At 39.1% G+C, this 27,846-nt stretch overlaps 1 protein-coding gene across 11 annotated transcripts in view; it reads left to right on the plus strand.

Moving 5' to 3' along the window:
• Positions 1-27,846, plus strand: part of LOC129783187 (splicing regulatory glutamine/lysine-rich protein 1-like) — an 82,206-nt gene that overhangs the window by 16,829 nt on the left and 37,531 nt on the right. For 9 of the 11 annotated variants that reach the window (XR_008745156.1, XR_008745159.1, XR_008745155.1 and 6 more), the window contains 8 exons: positions 970-1,085; positions 5,298-5,462; positions 6,499-6,677; positions 7,592-7,722; positions 9,561-9,675; positions 11,920-12,039; positions 22,196-22,723; positions 27,538-27,624. Coding sequence is in view for 6 of the 11 variants with exons in the window: in XM_055793061.1 (XP_055649036.1) it covers positions 970-1,085; positions 5,298-5,462; positions 6,499-6,677; positions 7,592-7,722; positions 9,561-9,675; positions 11,920-12,039; positions 22,196-22,723; positions 27,538-27,624 (1,441 nt within the window). In the remaining 5 variants the exon portion in view is untranslated. Of the gene's footprint in view, positions 1-560; positions 679-969; positions 1,086-5,297; positions 5,463-6,498; positions 6,678-7,591; positions 7,723-9,560; positions 9,676-11,919; positions 12,040-22,195; positions 22,724-27,537; positions 27,625-27,846 lie in introns of those variants that run through there. The other 2 variants (XM_055793064.1, XM_055793062.1) reach the window with 2 other exon arrangements.

Genomic DNA, 27,846 nt, shown 5'->3' on the forward strand with positions numbered 1-27,846 from the left:
TGTATTTGTAATTAACTGACATATTTTGATTTTTTGAAGATTTTTTTTGGATTCATTTAGCAGTGTAATTGTAACTAACTTTGAATGAAACCTGTGGTTAATTCAGGTTAGGTAATAGTCTAAACTTTTAGCATGGTGGGAAATATAATATGGTTGAAATAGTAGGGAATGCATATTTTAGGAAAATATAGCTTGCTTAGGTGATCAGTTATGATTTTATTCAATCTCACTAAATTTAAAGCTAATTTATGAAAGTTTCAGATAAACTGAGGTGACCTAGAATGTAAGACAGTACAAATGTGAATTTTTCTGTCGCCCCCTCTTCCACTCCCAACTTCACTTGTAGTATGTCTTGTGTAGAGTCACAGTAATTGTTATTTTATTTTTTATTTATTTTTGCATCAAAAGTACGTAACACCAGAGGGAGAAAAAGCGCACTGATTTCAGTTAGCACATACTTTTTTTTTTAACTGATCTGGTTATTATCCATTTCTGGGGATTAAACTTTAAAAAATGTTCTTCTTTTCTGTATCTGATGTTCTGTGTGCTATTAGTGATGCAGCCAACACAAACGGTTGTCATGTGTAAAACAACTTTCGATCACCATGAAAACACCGCCCTGGGAAAGCGTCCATGCTTGATATCGTTTGGTTCATGAACATTAAGTTTCCAGTACAGGTGACCCATAGCTCAAAGTGTTAAATAATTGTGTACATGATTCAGTTTTTAAAATAATAATCCATTAATGAGATTGCTAGTCTTTGAAGTTTTGCTCACTTTTGTTTTTCCTAGTAGAGGCAGGGTAAAAGGAAATACTTAAGTTTGTATTTGTTTCTTTGTAAGGATCTGGTAGATAGATTCATTCTTATTTATTACTTTTTTAAATGTAAGGGTAATTGTAAAGTCATAGAAAGAGTAACATCTGTGTAGTGTTCCAACTCTGTGTAATACTTTCATTTGCTGCTTCAGGTAAAATCCCAGATGAGGCCAAAGCCCTTTCTCTATTGGCACCTGCTCCTACTATGACAAGCCTGATGCCTGGTGCAGGGTTGCTTCCTATACCTACACCAACCCCTTTGACTACAGTAAGTAAAATTCAGTCCTTGTTTGATTTCTGGTTTCCCTCTATACTCGGTAGCCTTTCTGTGTTCGGAGAACAAGAACTATCTGATCCATGGATCTTGTCCTCTCATATGCTAAAACAGCGAGGATTTAGCTGTGGTGCCTCTTTTGAGGGTAGATCACAAGATGTCCATGTGCTGCCTTTCCCGAGTGTTTCTTTCAGATTCTTGTTTTGCAAAATAGTGGGTAAATACTGGTTTTGGTCGTGTCCTTTTCAATTGTTGTCCCTTCCCTAGACCCATTAATTTGATCCGGCGGCAATGCTATCCACTTCCTAAAAATTTGTTAAAACATAATAGTTAAATTGACACAGTTCTTCAGAATAGTAAAATGCTACATTAGGATGCTTTTACTCGATATCTTTATGACAGGGTTTTTGACTGTTAGTCTAACAATTTTTTCACTGCAAAAAGTATAGAAGCTAGCTGCTATTGTTTCTGCTCAGTTCCCTTTTGCTTCTGTAAGTCCTTCTTGACATCAGCAGGCTGCTGTGCCATATTCAGGGAGAATTCTGGAACTAGTAAATCCTACTTCAAAAAAATTTGGCTTAATGTCACTAACCCCATGTTATTTGAAGATGAAAGTCCTGAGTCTTCCAAACATATTGCAGCAATGTGCATATTGATGTTGTTACTGGTACCATCCTGGATTTTTGACTTGTGTTAAGGGTATCCTGCAGATTCCCAAACCTATCTGTTCTTAAATGATTTCTCATCTGTCTCCATTACCAGAAACATTATTCCCACTCTCATATTCTTAGCCGATACTGATCAGCGTCCTAAAAGAAATGAATGTATTTAGTGTCTTCCTTCTTTCCTTCTTTCCTTCCATAAAACCACTGTTTTAACCAAGTTTAATTTCTTCTGCACTATTTCAAAAACCTGCACAAAGTTCAGCATCCTTTTTGAAGCTTGTGCTCCAACAGCTGTTTTAGAGTGTACAACTTATATAGCGGGACCAAAGTCATCAGAGGTTTAGGCTAATTCTGTTTATGGTTCATAACTGTGTATGAGACATTACATGACTTTGAAAATCATATTTATTTCACAAAAATGTTGGCTTTTTTTGTCTTAAAATTAATGATACTACCCTCAAGTAATAGTTTAGGCATTTAATAAAAAAAAAAAAAGTGCTTACTCATGGTTCTACTGCATAATTGCTGCTAATGAAGCATAAATACTCATAGAATCATTTAGGTTGTAAAAGACCTTAAGAACATTGAGTCCAACCATAAACCCAATACTGCCAAGTCTACCACTAAACCATGTCCCTTAAGTGCCATGTCTACACGTCTTTTAAATACCTCCAGGGGTGGTGACTCAACCACTTCCCTGGGCACCCTGTTTCAATGCTTGACAACCTTTTGGTGTAGAAAATTTTCCTAATATACAATCTAAACCTTCCCTGGTGCAACTTGAAACTGTTTCTTCTCGTCCTATCACTTGTTACTTGGGAAAAGAGACTGATGCCCATCTTGCTACAACCTTCTTTCAGATAGTTGTAGAGAGCAGTAAGGTCTCCCCTCAGCCTCCTTTTTCTCCAGGCTAAACAACCCCAGTTCCCTCAGCCGCTCCTAAGACTTGTGCTCTAGATCCTTCATCAGCTTCCTTGCTCTTCTTTGGATGCACTCCAGCACTTCAATGTCTGTCTTGTAGTGAGGGGCCCAAAACTGAACACAGTATTTGAGGTGCGGCCTCACCAGTGCAGAGTACAGGGGACAGTCATTTCCCTAGTCCTGCTGGCCACGCTATTTCTGATACAAGCCAAGATGCTATTGGCCTTCTTGGCCACCTGGGCACACTGCTGGCTCATGTTCAGCTGGCTGTCAACCAGCACCCCCAGGTCCTTTTCTGCCAGACAGCTTTCCAGCCACTCTTCCCCAAGCCTGTAGTGTTGCATGGGGTTGTTAGGACCCAAATGCAGGGTCATATTATGCAGCTCAGCCTTATTGAACCTCATACAATTGGCTTCAGCCCATCAATCCAGCCTGTCCAGATCCCTCTACAGAGCCTTCCTACCCTTAAGCAGATCAGTACTCCCCCCCCCCCCCCCCCCCCCCCCCCAGGTGTCATCTGCAAACTTCCTGAGGATTCACTCGATCCCCTCATCCAGATCATTGCTAAAGAAAAAAATATTAAACAGAATTGGTGTAAGAGCAGTGTTTAGAGACGTGTTTCTAAACTAACCTTCTAAGGTAAATTCACTTTGGTTTTATATATATCTTTAATAAATTATCTGTGAATTTTAGAATATCAAAGAGGAAGTCAAGCTGTATAACCCTCTGGTTCAATAATAAAAGGATGATTCCAAGTAAAGACAGAGTAGTTTTATCTTGTTACATAAAAAAAATTACTAGTGCCTTGTGGAGAATTTCTAACACTTGTTAGAAACTGTTTGCTGGAAAGGCAGTTGTTTTTCTGGGTAGAGAAAATAAAATTCAAACCAGGAATTCAGCAGACCAATTAAGTAGTGCTTTTAAGTGAAGTTTTTTTATAACATTACCTAGGAGAAATTTCAATTCTCAATTCTAAAAGTGAGAGTTGTATTGTTCTCATTCTCTAGGAAGTTACTGTGTGTGTAGGGAAAGATCTTAGACTTAATATCCTTTGTGTTTCAACTGTAGTTAATTTTGTCTTAGGTGATATGCTTGTCTAAAAGGTACCTTATCTGTCCCTTTGATGGATGTATGTCTGTTATGGAACAAATTGGCCCTGGGCACTGCAAATTCCCTTCTTCCCTCACTGGACAAGGCCTTATCAATTCCTTATCCACTAATAATACTTTTTGTGGCAAAAAAATAAGAATATTGGCAGTGTTTGAAGGCATCTTACTCAATTTGACTGCAAGCATTAGAAATTCAAGCCTGTATGTTTTCTGATTGATATACTGTATCCCTGGCCAGACCTCTTTGATAAGATGGTAACTGATAGCACACAGAAAATCTTAATTATAGAAGGTTATTTATGGTTAGATTTTTATGCTTTAAAAAAAGTACTTGTGGTGGGTTGACCTTGGCTGGCTGCCAGGTACCCAGCAAGTTGTTCTATCACTCCCCCTTATCAACTGGACAGGGAGAGCAAAATATGACAAAAGGCTCGTGGGTTGAGATAAGGACAAGGGAGGTCACTCACCAATTACCATCACAGGTAAAACAGACGACTTGGGGAAATTAAATTTTGCCAATTAAAAATGGAGTAGGATAATGAGAAATAAGAACAAATCTAAAAACACCTCCTCTCCACCCCTCCCTTCTTCCCAGGTTCAACTTCACTTCTGGATTCTCTACCTTCTTCCCCCCCTCCCCCGAGTGGCACAGGGGGACAGGGAATGGGGGTTGTGGTCAGTTCATTGCATGTTGTCTCTGCCACTCCTTCCTCCTCACACTCTTCCCCTGCTCCAGTGTGGGATCCCTCCCATGGGATACAGTCTTCCATCAACTGCTCCAGCATGGGTCCTTTCCATGGGGTGCAGTCCTTCAGGAACAGACTGCTCCAGCATGGGTGCCTCATGGGGGTCACAAGCCCTGCCAGCAAACCTGCTCCAGTATGGGCTCCTCTCTCCATGGGGTCATAGGTCCTGCCAGGAGCCTACTCCAGTGCAGGCTCTCCACAGGGTCACAGCATCCTTCAGGTACATTCACCTGCTCCAGTGTGGGGTCCTCCATGGGCTAAGGGGCACAGCTTGCCTCACCATGGTCTTCACCATGGGCTGCAGGGGAATCTCTGCTCTGGTGCCTAAAGCGCTTCCTTCACTGACCTTGTTGACTGCAGAGTTGTTGCTCTCACGTATCCTCACTCCTTTCTCTTCCGTCTGCTGTTACACAGCAGGTTTTTTTCCTCCTTAAATGTGTTATCACAGAGGCACTACCACTGTCACTGATTGGCTCAGCCTTGGCCAGCAGTGGGTCCTTCTAGAGTCTGGAACTGGCTCCATCTGACATGGGGCCAGCTTCTGACATCTTCTCACAGAAGCCACCCCTGTGGCTCCCTTCTCTGCTATGAAAACCTTGCCATATAAACTCAATACAGTACTCAGCTGGGACCTTACAGTTTAAAGTCTTGCCTATATTCATTGGATTTATACTTAGAAACACACAAGGCAGGAAAGTATTAACAAGTGAAGTATCTTCCACTAGTGCTTGGTTGCACAAAATATTCTGGTTTTGTGTTTTCCAGCTTGGTGTTTCACTTGGCACTTTGGGGACTATACCAGCAGCAGCATTGGACCCTAACATTACGGCACTGGGAGAAATACCACAGCCACCAATTATAGGGAATGTGGATCCATCTAAAATTGATGAAATCAGAAGAACAGTCTATGTTGGAAATTTGAATTCACAGGTAGCTTTTTTTATTATTACTGGCAGTACTAATGGAAGATTCAGAATCTTGCATTTTAAGAGTTTTCATTAGTTGATGCCAATAGGAATTTAAACAAAACAGAAAACTATTTTTTGTTTTTGGGTTGTTTTTTTTTTTTTTTTTTTTACTAGTGATATTTCAGATTCTAAATGCTCCTTTGCCAATTGGACCAGATCAGACTGTGGAATTCATTCTAGGAGGATACCAGAGAAATCACACTGTAGCTGAATTCAAGAAGCATACTTATGATTGTGTGTGTTGATCAAATGTCCGGCTGGGTTGTGATAGCTGAACAATGCCTCAGAAGTCATGAGATCATGGTAGCTATCCCCCACAACACTGTACAGTTGTTTAAGTGCAGTAAGAAGGAATTATTTGTCCTAGTAGAAGTTGCAAAATTAGCATAAATACCTTTGAGTTTCTCTGAAAGAAAAGTTAGATCTGTCAGAAATTTATTTTTTCATCAACTGATTGTATTGAAAAACAATTTGCTTTTGACTGATAGCAATGGAAGTATTTGATTTGGGGTTTTTTTTGACTGCCAAAGTAGCTACTAGAGTATAAAAGTACTATTGATCACAATAAAATAAAATGAGCTAGAAGCTAATAGAAAACCAGATAAAAGTGAAGTCTTGTAATATTGTTTGAATATTTTTTTAAATCAAAATTCACAATCACTAGTTTGGACATAGGTGTATAAGGAAAATTCCTCATCAGTTATTTCAAATGAGTTGCTTGAAAAGTGCAAAATCCTGTGCAAGTTCTTTTTTTAACCTACATGTAGGTCTTCAGGGCTTGTGGTTGCACTATTTTAAATTGTAGTATATTCTTTAGACTAATGGAAGAAAAAAATACCATTCTCTCTTAAAGTGTAACATTACCAAATTCACATTGCCTGTGTAATAATGGTGAGATGTCTTTCCAAAATCTGTAGTTCTTGGATTACCTGATATGTTGGATAAGTTGTTTTCAATTATATATTTTACTTTAGCTGAGCTCTTTTGACTCTTTCTAGACTACAACAGCAGATCAGCTGCTTGAATTCTTTAAGCAAGTTGGAGAAGTCAAATTTGTGCGAATGGCAGGTGATGAGACACAACCAACGCGATTTGCTTTTGTGGAATTTGCAGACCAAAATTCAGTACCTCGAGCTCTTGCCTTTAATGGAGTTATGTTTGGAGACAGACCACTGAAGTAAGAAATTAATTATTCATACAAATATTGAATGAGAGATTTCTTAGTTCCTTATGCGTCCTTAATTCCTTATACGTTTATGACTCTGGTGTGCAGGAAACTGCTGTGATGAATATATTTTTCCAAATAAGGACCTATTGTTAGTAAACTGGAATACTTTTATGAACTACAATTTCAAGGTTGGGCATAATTTTCTCCAAAAAGAATATGGATGGCATAGACTAAAATATTTCTGCATCTAATTTTGAGTTAGTGAAAGCCATAACAGCGAGAAAATCTGCAAAGTCTTTGGTACTAATTAAGCTTTATATATGTTGTGTATGTAATTAGTAGGCTTTAATGTAGAAATCTGATCTGAAATAGAGAAACAGATTTCTAGACTTCTACTAGGAAATATTTTAACTCAGAAATATTGTGCTGCATTTATTTAAAAGTGATAAGATTTGAAAGCAATAAAAGATATTTCAGATGCTTAGAACAGATGAGTGTTTGTGGGAAAGGAGGATAGAGAATGTCTGATCTGACAGGAGATAAGAGAACAACTGGGTATTGTGAAGGAAAGTAAGAAATATAAACATGGTTATCTAGTGTTTAATAGGTGCCTGCATGCTTGTAGTGATATATAGCTATGTAACTGCATGAATGGTTTCTGCCCTGAGCCTGGTGGTACATACAGCTGGAATTTGTATCGGGGCTCAGAGATATAAATATGAGCTTCTCTGTACAATAAAGAGTCTCTGGTTGAACCACAGAGTTCATGCCTTCATATGCCACAAGTGTTAGGAAAAATCTGTAGTTTTGCTGAACTTTGAAGTTTTTAGTCATATGTGGAAGTTGAGGTGTTTTCTTATTTGTTTTTCATTTTCCCTTTAAAAGTGTTTGGGAGTTAACTGTTTTATTTTCCCTTAATTTAGAATAAATCACTCCAATAATGCAATAGTGAAGCCTCCCGAAATGACACCACAAGCTGCTGCCAAGGAACTGGAAGAAGTGATGAAGAGAGTAAGGGAAGCCCAGTCTTTCATATCTGCTGCTATTGAGCCAGGTATGCTCATTACCTAACAGGTGTGTTCTGTGTGTATGTTGGCACATGCTTTTTAAGAGCACTTTCGAACACAGGAAAGGTACTCAAAGGTGAACATGTGTGTGGGAAAACAAAAGAAAATAACCAAAATTATCTTCATGTAACAAAGCAGTGGAATGAAGCTGACTTTATTTCATCATATCTTATTTTCAGATATATGCTCACTGAATGTTTTCAAAAATACAAAGTCAATACTAAATTAATACTTAATGTTGGTGCTTTTAAAGTTCAAAGTACTTACAAACTTAAAAAAAATGCCTTTTATTTTTTTTTTCCTCTTCTAGCACCCATTAATGTCATAGTTTCATGATGAGAGGGAACTAACATGCTGCTGAAAGCAGCAATATTATGTTTCCATTTAGCAGGTTAATTTTGTCACTGTGCTATGTGTTGCGACGGAGGGAAGACACAGTCACTCAATATGAGTGATCAGCAGACTTCATTTATTGTCTCTTACAGTCACCTTTTATGCCTTGTTATAATTAGCTCATACATATTACAAAAGTTAAGCTCATTATTGGTTAGTTGCCTAAATACCAAGCCCGCCCCTAGTTTCTCTTCTGTAGTTATCTGTTCCCACCTGCAACATTCTTTTCCCACCGAAATCTTCCTGTTATTGTGTAACAAGGACAGCCAAAGACAGTGTATTTTTGCTTTACTTCAGATAAGCTGAGAGCGATGTGCATTTTTGTCCAGCCAGCTGGACTATGTCTATGAGACCTTTTTCAGCTAGCCAGTTATCCACAGCTATGCTCTTTTTCATGCTGGCTCAAGACTATGTGTATCTTCGTAGCAAATGGGATCAGAGAATGAATCAATAAAACCTAGCATATTGTAATGGACTTTTTTTCATCCAGATTGGTTCCCTGATCCTTGTTAACACTGAAATGCTAGGTCAAGGAGGAAGGTGTTGGTGGGTTGAGTGGTTAGACAGACATTTCAGTGCTGATATATGCTGCATTATACTGATTGCAAAACCACAGCATAAAAAATTCTCAACTTGTTAAACTTGCAGTTGAAATACTCCTCTATTTCTTTTCATCAGCAAGACTTTGTCATTCTTCATAGTAAGAAACCCTGATGTTGATTTACATAGGTTAGATAGTGGAGAGTCTTGAGGGTTGGTGTTTTTATTTTTTTGGGGGGTGGGGGATGTTTATCTCCCAACCCTAAAAATAGTTCTCACATTTCTTCAGTGTTAAGCAGCAGAACAATACATTTTTAGAGTTTCAACCAAAGTCTGCTGAGGTTACTGGTAAACTTTCTGTTGACTTCCTGGCCCTTGGATCAAACTTTTCACCACCTTCTCTCCATCCCTTCTTCCCCCCAAACAGTGTTTGAGGAATAGAACTTCAATATTTGTACAGTGGTTGGAATATCTAAAAGTGTAAAAAGTACTAATTATTATTTACATTTTATGCTTTTAAAAAGAAAATTATGCTCTCTAAATTTAATCTATTCTTCCAAGTTTATTAAAAAAACCCACCAACAGTAGTTATATTAAATAATATACCAGAGGAGAACATGTTGTAATCTTGTGCATTGTGGCAGCAACATAAATCCCATTCTTAACAGAGCTAGCTGTTTATGTGTTTTATGTGTACTGCTGCAGGATGGTTGCACTCAATGAGTATATGCAATGACTTTCTTGGATGTTTCTGAAGGATATTTGCAAAGAAGGAAGATGTGCAAAGCACAGGCCCCTTGCACTATACGTGTGGTACATTCCACTTGCGCCAGACTAACTGGGATCTTTAAATGTTCTGAGCTTACACTGCAAAGTGTTTTTTTCCTCTCAGAGTCTGGAAAGAACAGTGAAAGAAAAGGTGGTCGATCTCGTTCCCATTCTCGTTCAGAATCCAGGTCTAGCTCAAAATCCTGGTCTAGAAGGAAAAGATCACACTCAAAACACAGGTAGGTATGTTTTTAATATTTTGGACTAATCGATCATACTGGGTTTTTTTGAGTGGTGGTGGTTACTGAGATTTATGGAGTTATGAGACTAGTATCCTTGACCAGATCAGAGTAACTAGGACCTTTGTCTCTGAACTCTTTCCTTCTAAATGCTAAATATTTTCAGGATTACTTTCAGGTAAAACACACTAGAAGGTACTTTTTGTGCCATGTAGCATAATCATTTCTATGCTTTCATGGTACATTTTGTGATATGTAGCATAATACAGTGGTCAAAAATGAAATTGTAAAAAGAAACTGTGTTTTGTGGAGGGAACGTTTAGTTTACTGTTAACACCCTGAACAGATAGGCTGGCTGGTTTTGCTAGTAGAAAGTTTCTGCTGTCCTGAACTTTTAAACATCTAGTTAACAAATGCAGTATTTTTATTTACTGTACTGTAAATGTAAAGCTATATTTTTTTAAAAGCCAGAAGAAAAAGGCTTTAGGGGCAGTTTTTTATTCTTCAGAGTTTGTTTGCTTTGCTAATTTGTTCAGCTCTGAAACAGGCTTTGAAATATAGGAGGAAATGAAATTACTAGATCACCATTAAAGTTTACCCATTAAGATTTTTTTTTTTTCCAAGAATGAGACAGTCTTGCAATGTGAGACTTACAAATGCTTCCTGAAATGGTTCAATGTCAAGAATGTTTTCTGATCATTTACATAATCAATCTAAAGATATTTGGCTCCATTAAGTATCAAAATAATAATAAAAAAAGAGACTCAATGTATGATGGCTTACACTTTAAAAAGGTGAGTGTTGTCAGTGTTGCAGTGACAGCACTGTTGCATTTTTTTCATCCATTGTCTTTTAACAGGGCAACTAGAATTCTTTTACATACAGAAAAGCTGGCCAGAGGGACACACCATATCAGTTACACTACCAAACAAATATGATCCAAGTGGAGACTTCAGTTTTGTAATAGCATTACACAGTACATGTTATCTAATGACATCAAAATATTGGGTACATTTTAATGCAAGAAGAAACATTTGTTCATTTCTTTATTGCTTGCTTCTCTTCTGTTTCTCTAACTCAGGACATAACTGAAAAACAGTCTGTTTTGTGTAACACTGCAGTAATCTCAGTGCTGTTTTGTACTGACACAAACAAAATTGATTTTTAGAACATGAATTTGCTTTTTTTTTTTTACTTGCAGAAAATCTGTACTTTAAACAATGGCTGGTTTTGTGGTGTTTTTTGTGTTTGGTTTTTTTTTTTTTTAATTATTTTACCACTGTTACTGTCGGTTTTGAGAAAATGCCAATCTGATCTGTCGAGGCAACTTCATTACTAAGAATAAACTGTCCTTACCACTTCCCAGTTCTACTGTTTTATAAACTCCTTAAATTGCTTTCATCTCTATGATATAAAACTTATTCAAAGTCTTATTTGGACTAAATTGTAATTAATTTTCCCTGTAATTAGTTTGTATTTCTACACTGATACATGGAGCAAAGCTGTAGGTAAGAAGTGATTGCCTCTCCTCTCCTCTTGATATATGTTACTCTGTGCGTCTTGAGCTGCAGAAGACGGGTAGAGCTGGTATTTTTTTGTATCTCCCTGTTCTTCAGGATTTATTGAGTAATATACATGAATTTCTGTCTTTGGTAAGTTTAACTTCATCGTACTTTAACCTCTCAGGCAAAGTATCCAATTATGTGTTCTTTTGAAACTTAATGTTCAAATTCAGCTTTTAATTTTTCTTTTCCTATGGAATACGATCTTCCAAATATAGGGAATATTTTGGAAAAAAAAGAGTATAGTAATTTTTAAAAGTCTTGTTTTCTTCATCAAATCTGAGACTATACAATATAAGTTTATCAGAAGTCTTTAATTGGATTTCTATTGGAGTATCTGCACGTTATTTGCATTCCTTGTTTATTGTGTAGTAAATGCTCATTCCTTTTCTTTAGAACTCTTATAGTTCAAATCCATTTTTCAGAATATTCATGGGAGTCATTATGAAACATGAATATTACTTAAATGGTACATTGTTTAAAAGGAGGGCACGTGCACCTGGTGAAGCTTAAAGTATCCATATTTACAAAAATGTTGGTAGGCAGTATATTACTGAGGTGTAACTCTATATAATTTTATGTAGTGAGGCAAGATTTATGTGTTTTTTTTCCCCTTCTTGGTTGACCCAATTTTAATTAAGTTTCAATATTAAGTATTTTTCTTCTGGCATTGTTTGTATAGAAGTAGATCTGGCAACAGATTGCTCTCAAGACACAAGGACAGACACAGATCCAGAAGTCCCCTGAAAAAACGGTCTAGATCTAGGGAAAGGCAGAAGTCAAGAAGTCGTTCTCATTCTTGGTGAGTTCCGTTCCTAAGAAACAATACTGTTCTTTGCACAGAGTACAGAGTTTTTGAAAAAAATCTAGCAAACCTTTTAGGTGATGGCAAAGGATGGAATCTGTAAATGCTTTAGCCTGTCCCTAGGCTTTGTTTGTGGGAGAAAAGTATAGAAAGTAAATTTTTATGCTGAGGTGTACTGGTTTTGGCTGGGATATAGTTAATTTTCTTCATAGTAACTCATATGGTGCCTACAGGGGTTAAACCACAACACTGAGGTACCAAAGCTTTGATACCAATGTCCAAGCTGATCGAAAATAGGTAACTTTAATTGTCAGACTTTAACCAATGGATTAAGTATGTTCCATGTAGCCTGTGCAACACACAAAAAAAGTGGATGATGCTTCTTCAACCTTCTCAACAAATACAGATCTGATTCAGGTTGAACTTGATCCCACATTCTGAGAACATGTAAAAGTTTTTGTGCACGAACTTTTATTTTTGCCTTTGACTATTTCATATTGGCTATACACTGCTGTAGCACAAATGCATGTGTCTGTTATGTGGTATTATCACATGAAAAGGGGGTGGGGGGGGTAATCCTCTCGGCCCCAGGTGTTTGATCTATCTATCAGGGCCCCAGGAAAGCAGAGGCCCTTGTGCCCAACCAGTCTGTCAGCATCCCATTATAGGGACCCTTCACTGAACAGTCTCACTGGATCAGAGAGCAATTCAACTGCCTTGTTCAGGGAAACACACCAACAGCATCAGGGGGACCCCTCAGCGGGTCTGCCCACTTTATTTGAATGTGTTACCCACTGCTGGCAGCTGCTAGCGCCCAGAAAGGACTAACACTAACAATTTACAGAATAACATTCTTTATTAATATGAAATCATGACAAAGTAAGATTCGTGATTGCTGGCGATAGGGACTGTCTGCAAAAACAAGCTTGAAATGATACACAACCAAACTATATACAACTAAATTATGTGGCATATGAAGGCATGGACCCCAAGTCAGTGAAGAAGTGAGATCCTTTATTGTACACATAAGTGCTGGTTATATACAATCGCTTATCTATCCAAGCTCTGCCCTGGAATGTACCTACGTGCAGCAGAGCACCTGGGAATTTGTCTATGTGTAGCAAAGCAGTTGCTCATTACGAGCTGTTGCACGCTTGTGGTTTCACTGCCAAATTTGGCCACTTATCTGTACACTAAACAGTTCTGACAATTCAGCCTTGTTTCTCTACAAGGTCAACTTATTTTCGTCCCTTACAATTCCCCCCCCCCTTTTTTTTTTTTTGTTAAATTGGATAAGGTTAAGGCTGTGTGAATTTGAACCGTCATAGCTTGATGGACAGCCCTTTGTATCATGGCTTGCATCAGGTTCATCAAACATGGTAGATATATAACAATGACCAAAACCCCTAGCAATGTAACAAACCCATAGATCACTATATTTTGTATCCAAGGACCTAATCCTGTGGTCCAATCCCAACCTTCAAAAGGATTCCATCCAGAAGCTTCCTTCAACTTATTCATCAAATCATGTAGCTGTTTCAAACTTTGATGAATTGACACAAATTATCACTCAAATTCTTACAGCACATTCCATCAAACTCCTCACATCTATGGCCATGATCTAGTAACAAAAAATCAATTGCAGCTCTGCTTTGCAAAGTAGCATGTCACACTGATTGTACATCAATCAATAATTTTTGAAGCATCAGACTAGTCGCATTAGTCTGTTTGCATTATTCTGGCTTGTTCTCTGGCTCATCGTTGGTAGGAGGTCCATGATCAGCTGGTCGAACAAGCCGAGCAGGGATCCACTGAGGCCCTTGATCTGTAGAGACACAAGCATACCCTTTCCCCCAACTTATTAATTCTACTGTAATGCTCCATTGGGTAGTTTCTGGGTCTTTGTAGCAGACCCAAGGCAGTTCCTGCCAAGCAGGACAAGAGAAATGTTTATGGTTGGAAGAGCAGTTTAAAAATTGATCACACATAGAGCTTTCCACAGTTGCTCCTGTGGTGAGGTACCCGGGCTATTCCCCCTTTTTTGTTTTTGCAGCATGTCTTTAAGAGACCGATGAGTTTGTTCAACAATGGCCTGTCCACTGGGCGAGTGGGGAATGCCCATCACATGGGTAATGCCACAATTTTGCAAAAACAGGCACGTGGGTTGCGCTATATATGCTGGGCTATTGTCGGTTTTATTTTGAGCAGGAACTCCCATGGTAGCAAAACAAGCAAGCCAATGACGGCACATGTCACACCTTTTCTCCCCGGTGTGAGCAGTGGCAAAAACATAGTGTGAAAAAGTGTCAACCAATACATGAACATATTTAAGATTCCCAAACGAGGGAATATGTGTGATATCAGTTTGCCAAATTTCTCGGGCTTGGAGGCCACGAGGATTAAGACTGGGATAAAGGGGTAAAGGGGTAAAGTTTTGACAGTCGGGACAGCCCCTCACAGTCTCCCGGGCCTGTTCTCGTGTGAGGTGATACGAATGTTGCAGCACCTTAGCATTTTGGTGAAAAAAAAGTGATGTGAAAGCTTAGCCTGTTGATAAGCACTGGGGGTAACAACAGCCGTGGTAAAAAAGTCCGCCACATTATTGCCTTCAACAATGGGACCAGGCAATGAGGTGTGTGACCGCACATGTAAAACAAAATAGTCATGACAGCAATGCTCCAATAGGAACAAAAGATGCTTCAACAAAACAAATAACTGTTGGTTAGGAACCGTTTTTAAAAATGAATGTTCCAACCTACACACTATCCCTGCAACATATAAAGAATCTGCAACTAGGTTTAAAGGTTGTTGTCTAAACAATGTAAAGGCACGAACAGCTGCAGCTAACTCCACTATTTGTGTGGAACCAGTAACAAAGGTAATGTCCGAGTCCCAATGCCCTTGCTCATTTTTCCATGATACAACGGCCTTTCCCGAAGGTCCCCAGACATCAATAAAAACAGTCAGGGCATTTGGGATAGGTACATGAGAAATATGCAGTTTCAATTGTAAGGGTAAATCAGTTAAAGAGTGAAGCAATTTATGTTGAGGAATAGAAAAAGCAATGGTTCCACTGAAGTCGGCCAGAGCAGACTGCAGTGAGAGGCTTTGCTTAACCCAAAAGTCAAAGTCCTGCTTGGCCAAAGGCATAAAAATGGTGGCTGGGTCACAGGCCATAAGTTCCTGCAGACGATGTCGTCCCTTTTGAATGAGGAGCACCAACATGTCAATAAGAGTTGTCAGTGTTTTGGAAAAAGAGTGGGGCAAAAAGACCCACTCCAAAATTCTCAATGGATCCTGGTGTTCAGTTGCCCATTGAAACAAGAGAGCAAAAGGCTGAAATTCATTATAAATCAAAACCAACAAACCAGGCAAAGTTAGTATAATGTGATGACTCTGATCCTCCTGTACGTTATTGGTTATGGTTTGCAAAGCCCTTTTGGCCTCAAAGGTGGAGTGTACATAGCGACAACAAATTAGCGTCTCCTTTTAACAGGGTAAACAAAGGTGCCAGGTCTCGTGTAGTTATTCCCAGCTATGGTCACACCCAATTGATGGTACCCAGTAACTTTTGCAGGTCATTGAGGGTCCTGACATTTGTAGCAAGGCGTAGAGGTTGAGGAAGAATAGCTGTCTCAACAATTTTCCATCCGAGGTATTTCCATGGCACTTGAGTTTGGACCTTTTCCTCTGCTATACAGAGGCTGTCGTTGCTTAATGATGGTCTTAGGTCTATCACGGCTTGAGTGACCAATGAGGAGGATGATGCCGATGCCAAAGTGTCATCCATATAGTGGTAGATGAAAACCTGCAGGTACCTTTTGCGAACAGGACTGATAGCCTGCGCTACAACATTTGACACATGGTGGGGCTGTTTAACATGCCCTGTGGCAACACAGCCCAGTGAAAACGCATGGTGGGTTCCTGATGATTAATTGCTGGTACCCTAAATGCAAACCGAGGTGCATCGTCAGGATGCAACGGTATGGTAAAGAAACAGTCTTTAAGATCAATCACTATAAGTGACCAGGAGTCAAACAAGAACCTCGTTGTGCATTTGCCACTACCATTTGCTGTGACAAGGCAGCAGCAAGTAAATCTGCACCATGGACCTCGGTGCCAACGTTCTGGCAAGCCCTTATCATATCTGCTAATGAAGAGTTACGGTTCCAAAGAGGACACAAAACTCTTTGACATTCAGCATTTGCATTTTCAACTGCGAGTTGCATGAGAAGTAATTAATTGTTTGGCTTCTTCTGACTCTACTTGTTGAACTATCACATTTTGTAGGAGATCTAAAAAGTCTGTGTAAGGTTCTTGGGATCCTTGCCAGAGAGCCACAAACGAATGTTCAGGCTTTCCCCCAGGGACCTTTCTCAAGGAGGCAAGAGCTATCTGGGTGGCTTGTTCAAGTGCCTCTCTAGGTAATTGTACCTGTGCTACTGCAGCAGAATATCTGCCCTCCTCCATCAGTTCATCCATACCTATATTTTTCATGTTCCTTAAATTACCCATTGTCTGCATAGTAGCTCAGTCCTGGTACTCCGTTATCCAAACTGTATACTGTGGAGTACGAGGCACAGACTGCAAGGATTGTGAAGCAAAGACATTTATTGTTAGTTACAGCTTTTATAAGTTCATACTCTGTACGCGCGCTGGTAAAAGCTTTACTATTGGTCAAACTCTTGTCCATACGCCCAGCCGCTGTTCACTATAGGCTACTCTCTGCTGTTCATGCTGTTTCCTTTTCTTCTAGAGGTGAGATCACATTCCTCCTTTGTTTGTGTCTCATCCGGGTTTCTTCTCATACTCCCTCAATGTTATTTACCTCTTTGCTGCGGGATCACAGCTGCACATAGTCAAAGCAAGGCCACAGCTGCACATAATCAATGTCAAAACAACCCACTGTCTCTGTTCCCTACAGTATACTGCATAGAGGTGAGCATCATACACCACAGCACTTTCCAATCATATGGGGTCATAACATATCCTTCTGGAACAGCAGTGTACAAGTTCATGGTAAATGCCTATCTGAGTCCAAAATCTTTAACTGAGCATCTGAGTTCTTTTACAGCTTCGTACAGGAGTTGCTCCCACACAGCTGGTCGCCCTGCCTGGTACTGGACGGGGAATGCACCGAGTAATTCCATATCTCCCTTTCGCATAGCCTCTTTTCTGCACTGATCTAAGGCACAGTAGTATACTTCAGACAACTCATCGGAATGTGACAACTCAGCCGGTTTTGCCTAAAGTGCAGGATCTGTGGGTGGGGGCGATTTCGGCTGTTTTGGTCCAGGCTCCTCGGTCATAGCATTAAATGGAGCCGTTGGCTCAGTTGGAGGCACAGGGATTACACTTGCATCGTTATCATCTAATGAGTAGAGATCTGGCTCCCTTTCTGGATCTGCTAAGCCTGGGTCGAAAGGATCATCAGGCTGGGGATCGTAATGCAAAGACAGCAGCTGCTGTTCTTTATCTCCGCTTGCTGTTGATGAGGCTGCCATGCTATATAATGTGGGAGGTTTGCCTCATTAACAGTCTGTAAGCGGCTAAGAGCCAAAAACACTTGCTGCTGCGTTATCAGCAAACTCTTTGATTTCTCATCATTTCGCTGTCCCAATTCATCCCTGACATGTTTCCATACAGTGATATTCAGCGTGCCCTCTTTTGGGAACCAAGAACAATTGTCTGGAGCCCATGCCAAGAGGGTTACAAGGGACAGCTGAGACAAATTGTCCCCATAAGTCTTTAAAATTTTCTGCAAAACATCCATATGATTTTTCTGTTCCCGTGTTAATGATTGCCCCATGGTTCCCAGCCACTCACCTGCCGTCCAGCAGTGGTGACAAGAGCACTCGTGTATCCACCTTCCCTGGTTCAGCTGGGCTATGCCACCAGAGTTGCAGTTTTTATCCCTCAAGTCCCTGTTCGGGCACCATTTGTGGCATATGAAGACACGGACCCCAAGGCAGTGAAGAAGTGAGATAGTTTAATGCATACATAAGTGCTGGTTATATACAATTGCTTATCTACCCAAGTTCTGCCCTGGAATGTGCCTACGTGCAGCAGAGCACCTATGTGTAGCAAAGTAGTTGCTCATTACGAGCTGTTCACACGCTTGTGGTTTCACTGCCAAATTTGGCCACTTATCTGTACACTAACAGCTCTGCCAATTCAGCCTTGTTTCTCTACAAGGTCAACTTATTTTAGTCCCTTACACTTAGGTGGGGATACCTGAATGCCCCAGTTTGCCGAGATAATTATTATTTACTTTGCAGGCTAGGTGGTGCAGATGACCTACCTAGACAGCAGCATTCAGTCAGCTGGAAAAGCCCATTAGTGACCAGGGCATCAGATGTTCTCCAAGCTGTTGCTGCAACTCTTATACTTCCCACAACTCTGAAAGTATCCACAGTTCATGATGTACTAAGAGGATCTTTCATCAGGTTTAACAGCTTCCATCCCAGATACTACAGGCAAAGGATGCCCAAATTACTAACCTAAGACAGTTACTAATAATGACACATTCGAACCCAAAGAAAGTATATATTTGTTTTCTATTTTCTTAATAAAGTGAAAGACTTAACATCATGAAATTTGAAATTACTCTTGAAATCTTTTACGTTCTTTACAGGTATGCATAAGACATAGTGGGAGGCTTCAGCTGCAAACTAAAATCTGACTTTCCACCAACAGAATTTACCTCTGCAGCTAGCTTCAGGTCCTGCACAGAGGAAAAGGGCATCAAATATATTTTATTAATTAATGTATATAACAAACATGTATAATATCTGTTGTATACAGTCTTTTTCCTATCCCTTTTTAACCATTAATCTCAGACTTTATACCTCTCTGTGCACTATCAAGCCTTGGACTACTTACTGCTCCGAAACTCTTTACTGCAGCCCACAAACTTTCACTGTTCCTTACAAATGAACCCATCCCTTCTCTGATGGGTGTTGGCTTGTGCACTATTTGCACCCTGCACAATGTATTCACTTCATCGGTGTGGTGCTATCTCACTTCCTCTCTCCCTCCTGTTCTACCACATAAATCTGAGAATGACAGATGGCAAGACTAACAATTAAAAAACCCTTTCTTTATGTAAGTACTCGGTGTTCTTTCTCTACAAGGTCAACTTATTTTCGTGCCTTACAAAATTATAATCACTAATAAAAGCTAGCATGAGTTAGTTATTTACCATGCATAAGATAAAGTTCTTATCCAATAGGCATCCATATGGGGGAGAAGATGGTTTCAGCCTGTCGACTGATCCTAGAAGTTATGATGGAATTTTCCCCCGACTTCTCCCCTCATCTGTCCATTTTTTATACTTCATAGTACATTGTATATTCATTCATCGTACACAGGATCGGTTACAAGTTTCTTGCTTCTAATGCAAATTAGTACGCATCCTCAGTACTACTGAAGTTCTCTGCTAACTACGCATGCTCCTCAAGTGGGATTTTGCCCTCTTTTTTTTTGGGGGGGGGCGGGCTATATGGCTATATGAGTTGGAGGTCGCAATCTCCCACTACCATTATTATCTTTGTCCTATTTTCAACTACTTTTCTGTTGATGTCAGTGGATTGCAACACCTTTATCATCCTGTTGCCTCTCATAGCCAGAACTTTCCTCACTTGAAGGCTTCTTTCCATGTAATTTAGATAATGGTGTTCTTTTCACTACCTGGTCTTTGTTTCTCATCCTCCCCAAGGCTGACTCCCTTGATTAGAGGTCCCTTCATAACAACTTTAGAGAGTGAGTCAGATTGACCTAGCTTTGTGAACACTGAATCAGAGTTGGGTAATCCAGGAGTTTAGGCAACAATTCCCCCTGTTATTCAAGTCCAGGACTAATCCATTTCCATCACATTTAGGTGGAGCTTGAATGACTCTAGTCATACATATTGTTGTTACTAACTGGTATCATGTGCCCAGCGAGGTGTAGTAGTACCTTGGAGGCAGGTAACTTTGAGATGGAGGTGTGTGTTAGTATTACAATAAGATTATTTCATCTGAGGAAAGTCATTTCGCCACAGTGGTTGGCTCAGCCACGGACATCTCATGGATTCCTCATGTTACAACTGCTATGCAGCTTATCAGCTGTGTGGTGCCATCAAGTTCCCATTCCTGCAGGGAGCACTACAGAGCCTGGCCACAACATCTCCACTCCACTCCATCACTCCCATCAGCATGTGCTGAGCTGGCAGGATGTTTTGCTTAGGGAACTGTGGTGATGTAGATTCCATGCATGCCAACCATCCTGAAGGTGATAGCTGTATTTTACCCTACAAAGCTTTCTGTAATACTATGCTTCTATTAGCACCTAATTTTTCTCTAATTTCCCCCCTCAAGGTGATTTTCCCACAGGTATATTTACATTTCAGGATCTAATACATCTGTATTTTACCTAGTCTATTAATTTTTACGTTTGATTGTCTAATTATTGAACTGTGATATTCTAACAAGATTATTCTTGTATCTCCTTGGATGATAACTTAATTTTCCAAGGGATGAAATAGTGAATATTCACAAAACAAAAGTGCCTATGAAAGTATCTTCGTGAATAGAAGCCTCGGTACTTTTCTTTCTGTTTCATCTCTGTAATTCCCTGGAATCATTTAAAGGGAGTTTCATACTTAGGTTGGGCAGTTGTCTCTTGTTTTCTGTGGGGATAAGTTTTTTGGGAAAGAGAACTGTAGATCTGTGGACCGCGGTGGGAACAGTTGGGAGCAGGCTACATAGCTGGGCTTCATTGATGGATCCTTTTGACTCTGTTGCTGTCTGGAGCTTCTCGAGATATCTGTTCACTGGAAGGGGCAAGTCCAATGAAATCTCAGTGATAAATAACTGGAAGGTGCTTCTTGAGTCATTGTGAGACCCCTTGCTATTGCAGAGATTGTGTGCTGTTTCATCTTTATGAACTTACATTCCTTCTGTGAGACATCTAAAGAGGTACTTGCCCAAAACCTGATGGGAACCAAAGTCTTCAGGTCACAGACCATGAAACAAACCTACTATTTATTTGTAGCCAAGCACTTGTTCCAATGAAGAAAGGTGGGAGCTGTGTGTAGGGCCTTTCATGTCTGAAGGAGTCTCTTTGAGAATCTTTAAAAATCCTAGAATAGGTACCAATACCAATAGACAGCAACTTCTGTCAGTCTGGTTCTCTTGGACATGAAAAGGCCTGCTGATCAACTCTTGTGCTTTCTCCTGTTTCTCTGAACAATTGTTCATTTTTGTGTCCTAGAGGCAGGTCTAGGAGGCATGTCTCTCTTCCCTTTGCTAGAAAGGAAAGATGGTTCAGAGCCTCGCACTTCCAAATAATCCTTTACCAAAATGTAATCTTTTAGCCAAAGCTGTGATCTAATAAATTTTTATTTGGCTTGACTACTAGAACATCCATTTGAATTTTCCTCACTGTTTTTATGAATGTGTATCATTCTGCCTATCCCAAAGAAGCTGGCTTGTTCTGTTACTTTGCTTCTGTTTTTACTGTCTTACTAATTTTTCAGTAATTTTCAAATTCCTAATGACATTACAGATGATTGAATTGTCTTAGTTGAGTTTTGACCTTACATTTGCCTTTTGAGGGGAATTTGGTGAGATTTTATCCCTGTTTTTTCGTTTCTGTGTATTAAATGATGTTGGACTTCCAAGCAGTTCCAGGATATTTATGTGAGAGGACACTTTAAAATAAAAATAAAGACTTCTGTCTAGTCAGCTGTCGTTATTCACGTGGGGGTGGTTAATCTGAAGTCCATTTTATGTGGACATTCTTTTAGTAAAAAATGGATTTACAAATTGGAGACTTTGTCTCCTGACAAAATGCAGAAAATTTATGTATGTATAGTAACGTAGCTGTGAGGTAAAAAGACATATTATTTCAAAGTATAATAATATCACTTTGAAGATCACAGTTTGATTTGATTTTGGCCCCCCTTTCCCCAATTTGGTTTCCAAATTTTTCCTAGCTACATAGCCTCTCCCTCATGGTGAACAGGGGTGGAAAATTAAAATTTTGAGTAATTACTATTTTTCAACAGATACACATATTTTCTCTTGAACAATTAATGTATGCTAGAGTTAGTTGTAATTTTTATTGGAAAGTTCAAAGAGGAATTGATGGATTTGTGTTTGGCTTTTCACAGGGACAAAAAAAGAGACAAAGAAAAGGTCAAAGAAAAAGAAAAGGCCAAAGAGAGAGACCAAGACAAAGAGAAGGAGAGAAACCGGAACAGAGACCAAGAAAGGGAAAGAGAGCGAGATAAAGAGAGAAACAGGGATAAGGACAAGGAGAGGGACTGGGAGAGAGAGAAAGAGCGAAACAAGGATCGAGGGAGAGTCAGGGACAAGGATAAGGATAAATATAGGGACAGGGAAAAGGCCAAAGATAATGAGAAGGAAGAAGACAGGGAAGAGGTAGACCAGAACAAGGAAAAATATGATGTTGAGAAAGAGGGGGAGAAAGACAGAGAGAAGATTAAGGACAAAGAGGGAGATAAGGGCAGAGGGGACAAAGAGAAGGACAGAGACAAAGAAAAGGAAAAAGATGAGGATAAGGAGAAGAAGGAGCAAGAAAGTGAAAAAGAGAGAGATGATAAAAACAAGAAAGAGAAGAGATCCAGAACACCCCCAAGAAGCTATAGCTCTTCAAGAAGATCTCGTAGCTCCAGCAGGTTTGTTTAGAATTTTTTCATGTTTTTTTGGGCTTGTCAGTACAGTGACACACCATGAAAAATGTACATTTTAATTTTTATTTATCAACATCACTGTGTCACTAATTCAATTTGTATTCTTTCTGGTTTTGTAGATTTCCCTATAAGGTAATGTCTATTACAAAGAGCTCTGTATGATGCTTGATAGAAAATAGTTTCTTGTTGGGCAGCTGGTGCTTGCTTTTCACATAACTGTATAGTATAGTCCTTGAGGATAGTAAGTAGATGGTTCTTATGCCATTTCTCTGTGTTGAGGCCATCCAAAACATCTTTGTCCTGCTGAAAGTTTGAGTCACTGTTACATAGTTCCTTGGTTACTTACTGTACAGTGTTGGTCTGTAGAGCAATTTGTTGGGTTTATGAACAGTTGGGTGGTAGTATTTGCCACTTGGCTACCTTAAGGATGGCGAGTGATTAATTTTCTTGACTAGATGGCTGAACAGCAGGAAGCAAGCATGTCACTTGGCTGGCTAGCCGTTCAGAAAGTGAATGTATCTCAGTTGGAAGGTAAGGATACCTTGTTTAGCTGGTTAGATGGCCAGATACAAGTAAAAATTAACATTCTTTAACCATGCTGATAGTAAACAGGAAAGCAGTCAAGGTTAATCTAGCTGTTGTTTTTGCCTCTGAGGGAAGGTAAACTGCGTAGAAGTCTGGATAAATTCAGTACAGCAAAAAGAGGCTGTGAGATAATTAGCTCTGTAAGTGGACTAACTTAGGCATATTCCAAAAGTGTTGCAGCTAACTGAAGCTTTGGTGGAAAAAGTACTTTCTGAATACCTCAACAGAGTTCAATAATATTGCGTGTCAAATTTAGATACCAAATTTTATCTGTTACCTTGAGAGAATGAAATGCTGGATGAATTGGGAAAAGTTCTATGTATTATAATCACTTCCCTGGACAAAAGCAAAATTTCCATAGCCCTCAAAATTCAGGAGTTCATGGTTCATATAATGCAGAAAAAGCTGTAATGGTTTCTGAACATTCTGTTTGGGTTATATGAAATGTCCATGTTGTTTTGCAGGTTTATGGGCAAAATACTGTGGTTTCTTTAAGCATATGCAGCAATGTTAGCATTATTTCATGGGTTGAATAGCTGCACAGAGTAGAAATAGTTCTGTTAGCTTTGAAAACATAACATTTTATGCTTGTATGCCTCAGGAGTATTGAATTAGATAAGTAATTGTGCTGGGTTGACCTTGGCTGTATGCCAGGTGCCCACCAAGTTGCTCTATCATTCCCCCTCCTCAAATAGACAGGGGGAGAAAAATATGAAAGACTCATGGGTCAAGATAAGGACAGGGAGAAATTGCTCACCACTTACCATCACAGGCAAAAAAAAATTGACTTGGGGAAATTAATTTAATTTATTGCCAATCAAATCAGAGTAGGGTAATGAGAAATAAGAACAAATGAACTCATAGTACAAAACCCTACTTTGATATGAAAATAATTTGTTGTATAGATTCCATTAAACAGGCACAGTGTTCTTTTTGAAGATGTAGGATGAGAGAAATACATAATTTTTTATACGTATCCGTCATACAAGGAGAGGCAGAAAGGGCTGGGATTATTTAGCCTGGAGAAGAGAAGGCTGAGGGAGTATATCAGTCCATGTTGAATACCTGATGGGAGAGTGTGAAGAAGATGAAGCCCAACCCTTTTCAGTGATGGCCAGTGACAGAGCAAGAGGCAATGGGCATATGTTGACATATGGGAAATAAAAGTTTTTTCTAATGTTTAAATTGTGTGTTTTCTGGGCAAACTGGAATCAGTTGCCCAGAGAGATTGTGGAGTTTCTATCCTTGGAGATATTAAAAACCTGACTGGACATGGCCCCAAGTAACCTGCTCTAGTTGATCCTGTTTTGGAAGGTTGGGGATCTGGACTAGGTGGTCTCCAGAGGGTTCTTCCAACCTCAGCAATTCTGTTATTCTGAAAAGTATTTGTCAATAGGTTGGGCTACCAGGTCCTGGTTAGTTTGTATTTCAGGGTGTCTGTTTCCTTTGGTGATTGACTTAGCCTAGTTGAAATGGTTACAAACCATTCATTCAGGAGAAGATTACCCAGCAACCTGGCATTTCAGCTGTCTGGATTTACACTGCAGTGTTGAGTTGAGACCATTTTTGAAGATGAAGATCCTTTTTCTGAAGAGTGTAAAATATTGTAATAATAGTCTTCTTTTTGGAGAAGAGGTAGAGGTGGAATAGAACATACAGGACCTTCTAAGAACTAGATGGCAGCTCACCATGTTTTACTGACAAACAGCATGCAGGTACTAGAAATCAGATGGCTATTTTTGATTCCTAGCTGAAGAAAGAGACACAGACCAGAGGAAGAGGAGAATCAGGATCCTTTTGCAAGAGGCATCTATAGGCTAGCAAAAGATAGGTAGACTTTGTCCAAAGACTTCTTGATGGCTGAACTGATATCTTCCTTCATAACCCAGTAATGGCCCAACCTGAAAGTGGTAATATCAATTCCAGTCAGTCTTATCCATTAAATATTTTTTGTCTGGGATTTTTTCTTAATTTTTTTCTTTTACCTAAACAAGGCAGAGAGACTCCATATATTCAACTGGCAATTTCTGGTGGCATTAGCAAGGCTCAGATTCCATCAGGGTCAAAACCAAAATTTGTGCCTTAATTGGAGACAGAATATGAAGAGGCTGAAAGCTACCTGTCTTTAATCATAGAATGGTTTGGGTTGGAAGGGACCTTAAAGATGTAGTTCCAACCCCCTTGCTATGGGCAGGGACACTTTCCACTAGACCAGGTTGCTCAAAGCCCCATCCAGCCTGGCCTTGAACACTTCCAGGGATGGGGCATCCACAACTTCTCTGGGCAACCTGTTCCAGTGCCTCACCAGCCTCACAGTAAAGAATTTCTTCCTAATATCTAGTCTACATCTACCCTCTTTCATCTTAAAGACATTCCCCTCTGTCCTATCACTACATATCCTTGTAAAAAGTCTCTCTCCAGCTTTCTTGTAGGTTCCCTTTAGATACTGACTGGAAGGCTGCTACAAGGTCTTCTAGGAGTAATTTTGTGTATGAATTAGAGACACGGGATCACTATCAAAGTTTTCAGACTTCTTTTTCTTAAATTTTGCTGTATTAGTGTTGCTTAAGAGTGTTAATAAAAACAGGTGCACAAAAATCTTTGTATAGATAAATGTAACAGAGGTAGGAATGCTGTCAGGCAGCTTGAAATATGAAAAGCAGAAACTGAAAATTATTTTTAATGCATAAACAGTTTCTAGTTTGAACACAATTACTAGGGCACTTGGTTGCTCACAGATATGTATGCAGGAAAACAAAATAAAGTGGGGATGTACTCAATATAGACCAAGTGGGAGCATTGTCAGAATAATATATTCATTTCCAGTACCTCATTTGAAAAAAGGTGATGATAAATGTGAGGTGCGTGTTAAACAGTGAATGATCAATGATTGTGGGTTTTTTTTCCCCTGTGATTTTGAGGCTACTTTTTGTTTTGTTTTGTTTACCAAAGGTTGTATCAAACTTAAGAGCTTGCTGATCAAAATAGTTATGAACTTTTGTCCTGTGTAGCTTCAGGAGGTCAGGCTAGATGATATTGTTAGAGTATGAATCCAGATAGTGATACTAGGTATATCTTAATATATCCTTTTGTAATTTATCTAATAACTGTTGTTTTCTTGGTCTTTCTAAATATTAAAGAAATTAGGTGTGAATTGGAAAAGCTGGTATGCATAAGTGTAGGGTTTTTGCTGTATCTTAAAGTGCCCTGTAAATTAGTTTTTAACTTCCCTGTTTTTCTTTGATGGTTCTTCTTGTCTGCTTTTCTTGGTCTATGAAGAGGTGATAGGAAAGAGTCATCTTACTTTGACAGAGATAGGTTCTATGTTTACGCTGAATCACAGAATCACAGAATGGTCAGGGTTGGAAGGGACCTCTGCAGATCATCTAGTCCAACCCCCTGCTAAAGCAGGTTCACCTAGAGCAGGTTGCACAGGATCACATGAAGCTTTACTTGCTCAATTTTTACTTTATTTTAAGATGTGTCTCAGTATGTTTGCAACCAGTTGTTTAATGTTCTGTTGTTTGAGTTCAGGCTCCATAACAGCAACTTCAGCACATTCCATACATCTGTGTAAAACAACTGTTTTGTGAAATACTAGAGCTCTTTAGTGTGTTATAGAATGATACATAGGTTTGCTGAGCATGGACTGCTAGGAAAACAATTGATATTAACTTATTTATTTTGATTTTGACAACAGTTTGAGCTTCATTTTGCTCTGTTTGCTTCTAAACCAATATGAATGCTAGCTCATGTATTCAGGAATTAAACTTCAGTCACACTGAACTGAAATTCCAAGGATCTTAAGCTTGTAATGTTGTTTTAAAGTTTGTATTGCTCAAGTTATGCCTTTTGTTTTAATGTGGATTTAATTGGATTCTTTTCCTGACTGAAGAAACTCTTACTTAATACAGGATTAGTGAATTCAGTGTGTTTTCATTATCAGGTATAAGCATATGAAGATAAACATAAAACTAAAATCTGAAAGGACACAATTTTTCCCCTACTTCCCACTTCCATTCTCCCCTTTCCCATCAAACTGAAACATGAAAGTTTTTTCTTTGTACAGTTCATATATTATTGGTGATATATAATGTTAAATTCAGTGATATTTAATTAGTTATGTCAGACCATTTTAAGAGCTTTCTGGTTTTATGCAGTTCCTGAGTTTATTTTTTTCTTCTTTGGTGATCTTCAATTTCTTGGTCCTCCAGAGAAAGGCGTAAAAGGAAGAGTAGAAGTCCTTCCAAGTCTCCTAAAAGAACAAAAAGAAAGTCTTCACAAACTCCTTCTCCAAGAAGGTCAGTTTGATGTAAAACATAAAAGTTAATGAGCAGTAAAGGAGCAAAGAGTTACAGTATTTCTGTTAAATTGAAATGTGATAGAGATCAGTGTTATGAAAGGAGCTAAGTCAGTTTGTGTTTCTTCTGGGTTGGTTTTTTTTTTTTTTTTTTTTTTTGCTATGCAAGAAGCTCTTTAATAATAATTTTCTAAGGAAAAGGTCTGTTTTCCGATAAACAGAA

Source organism: Falco peregrinus, chromosome W (genome assembly GCF_023634155.1).
Source record: "Falco peregrinus isolate bFalPer1 chromosome W, bFalPer1.pri, whole genome shotgun sequence".
In the NCBI taxonomy this organism is placed as follows: domain Eukaryota; kingdom Metazoa; phylum Chordata; class Aves; order Falconiformes; family Falconidae; genus Falco; species Falco peregrinus.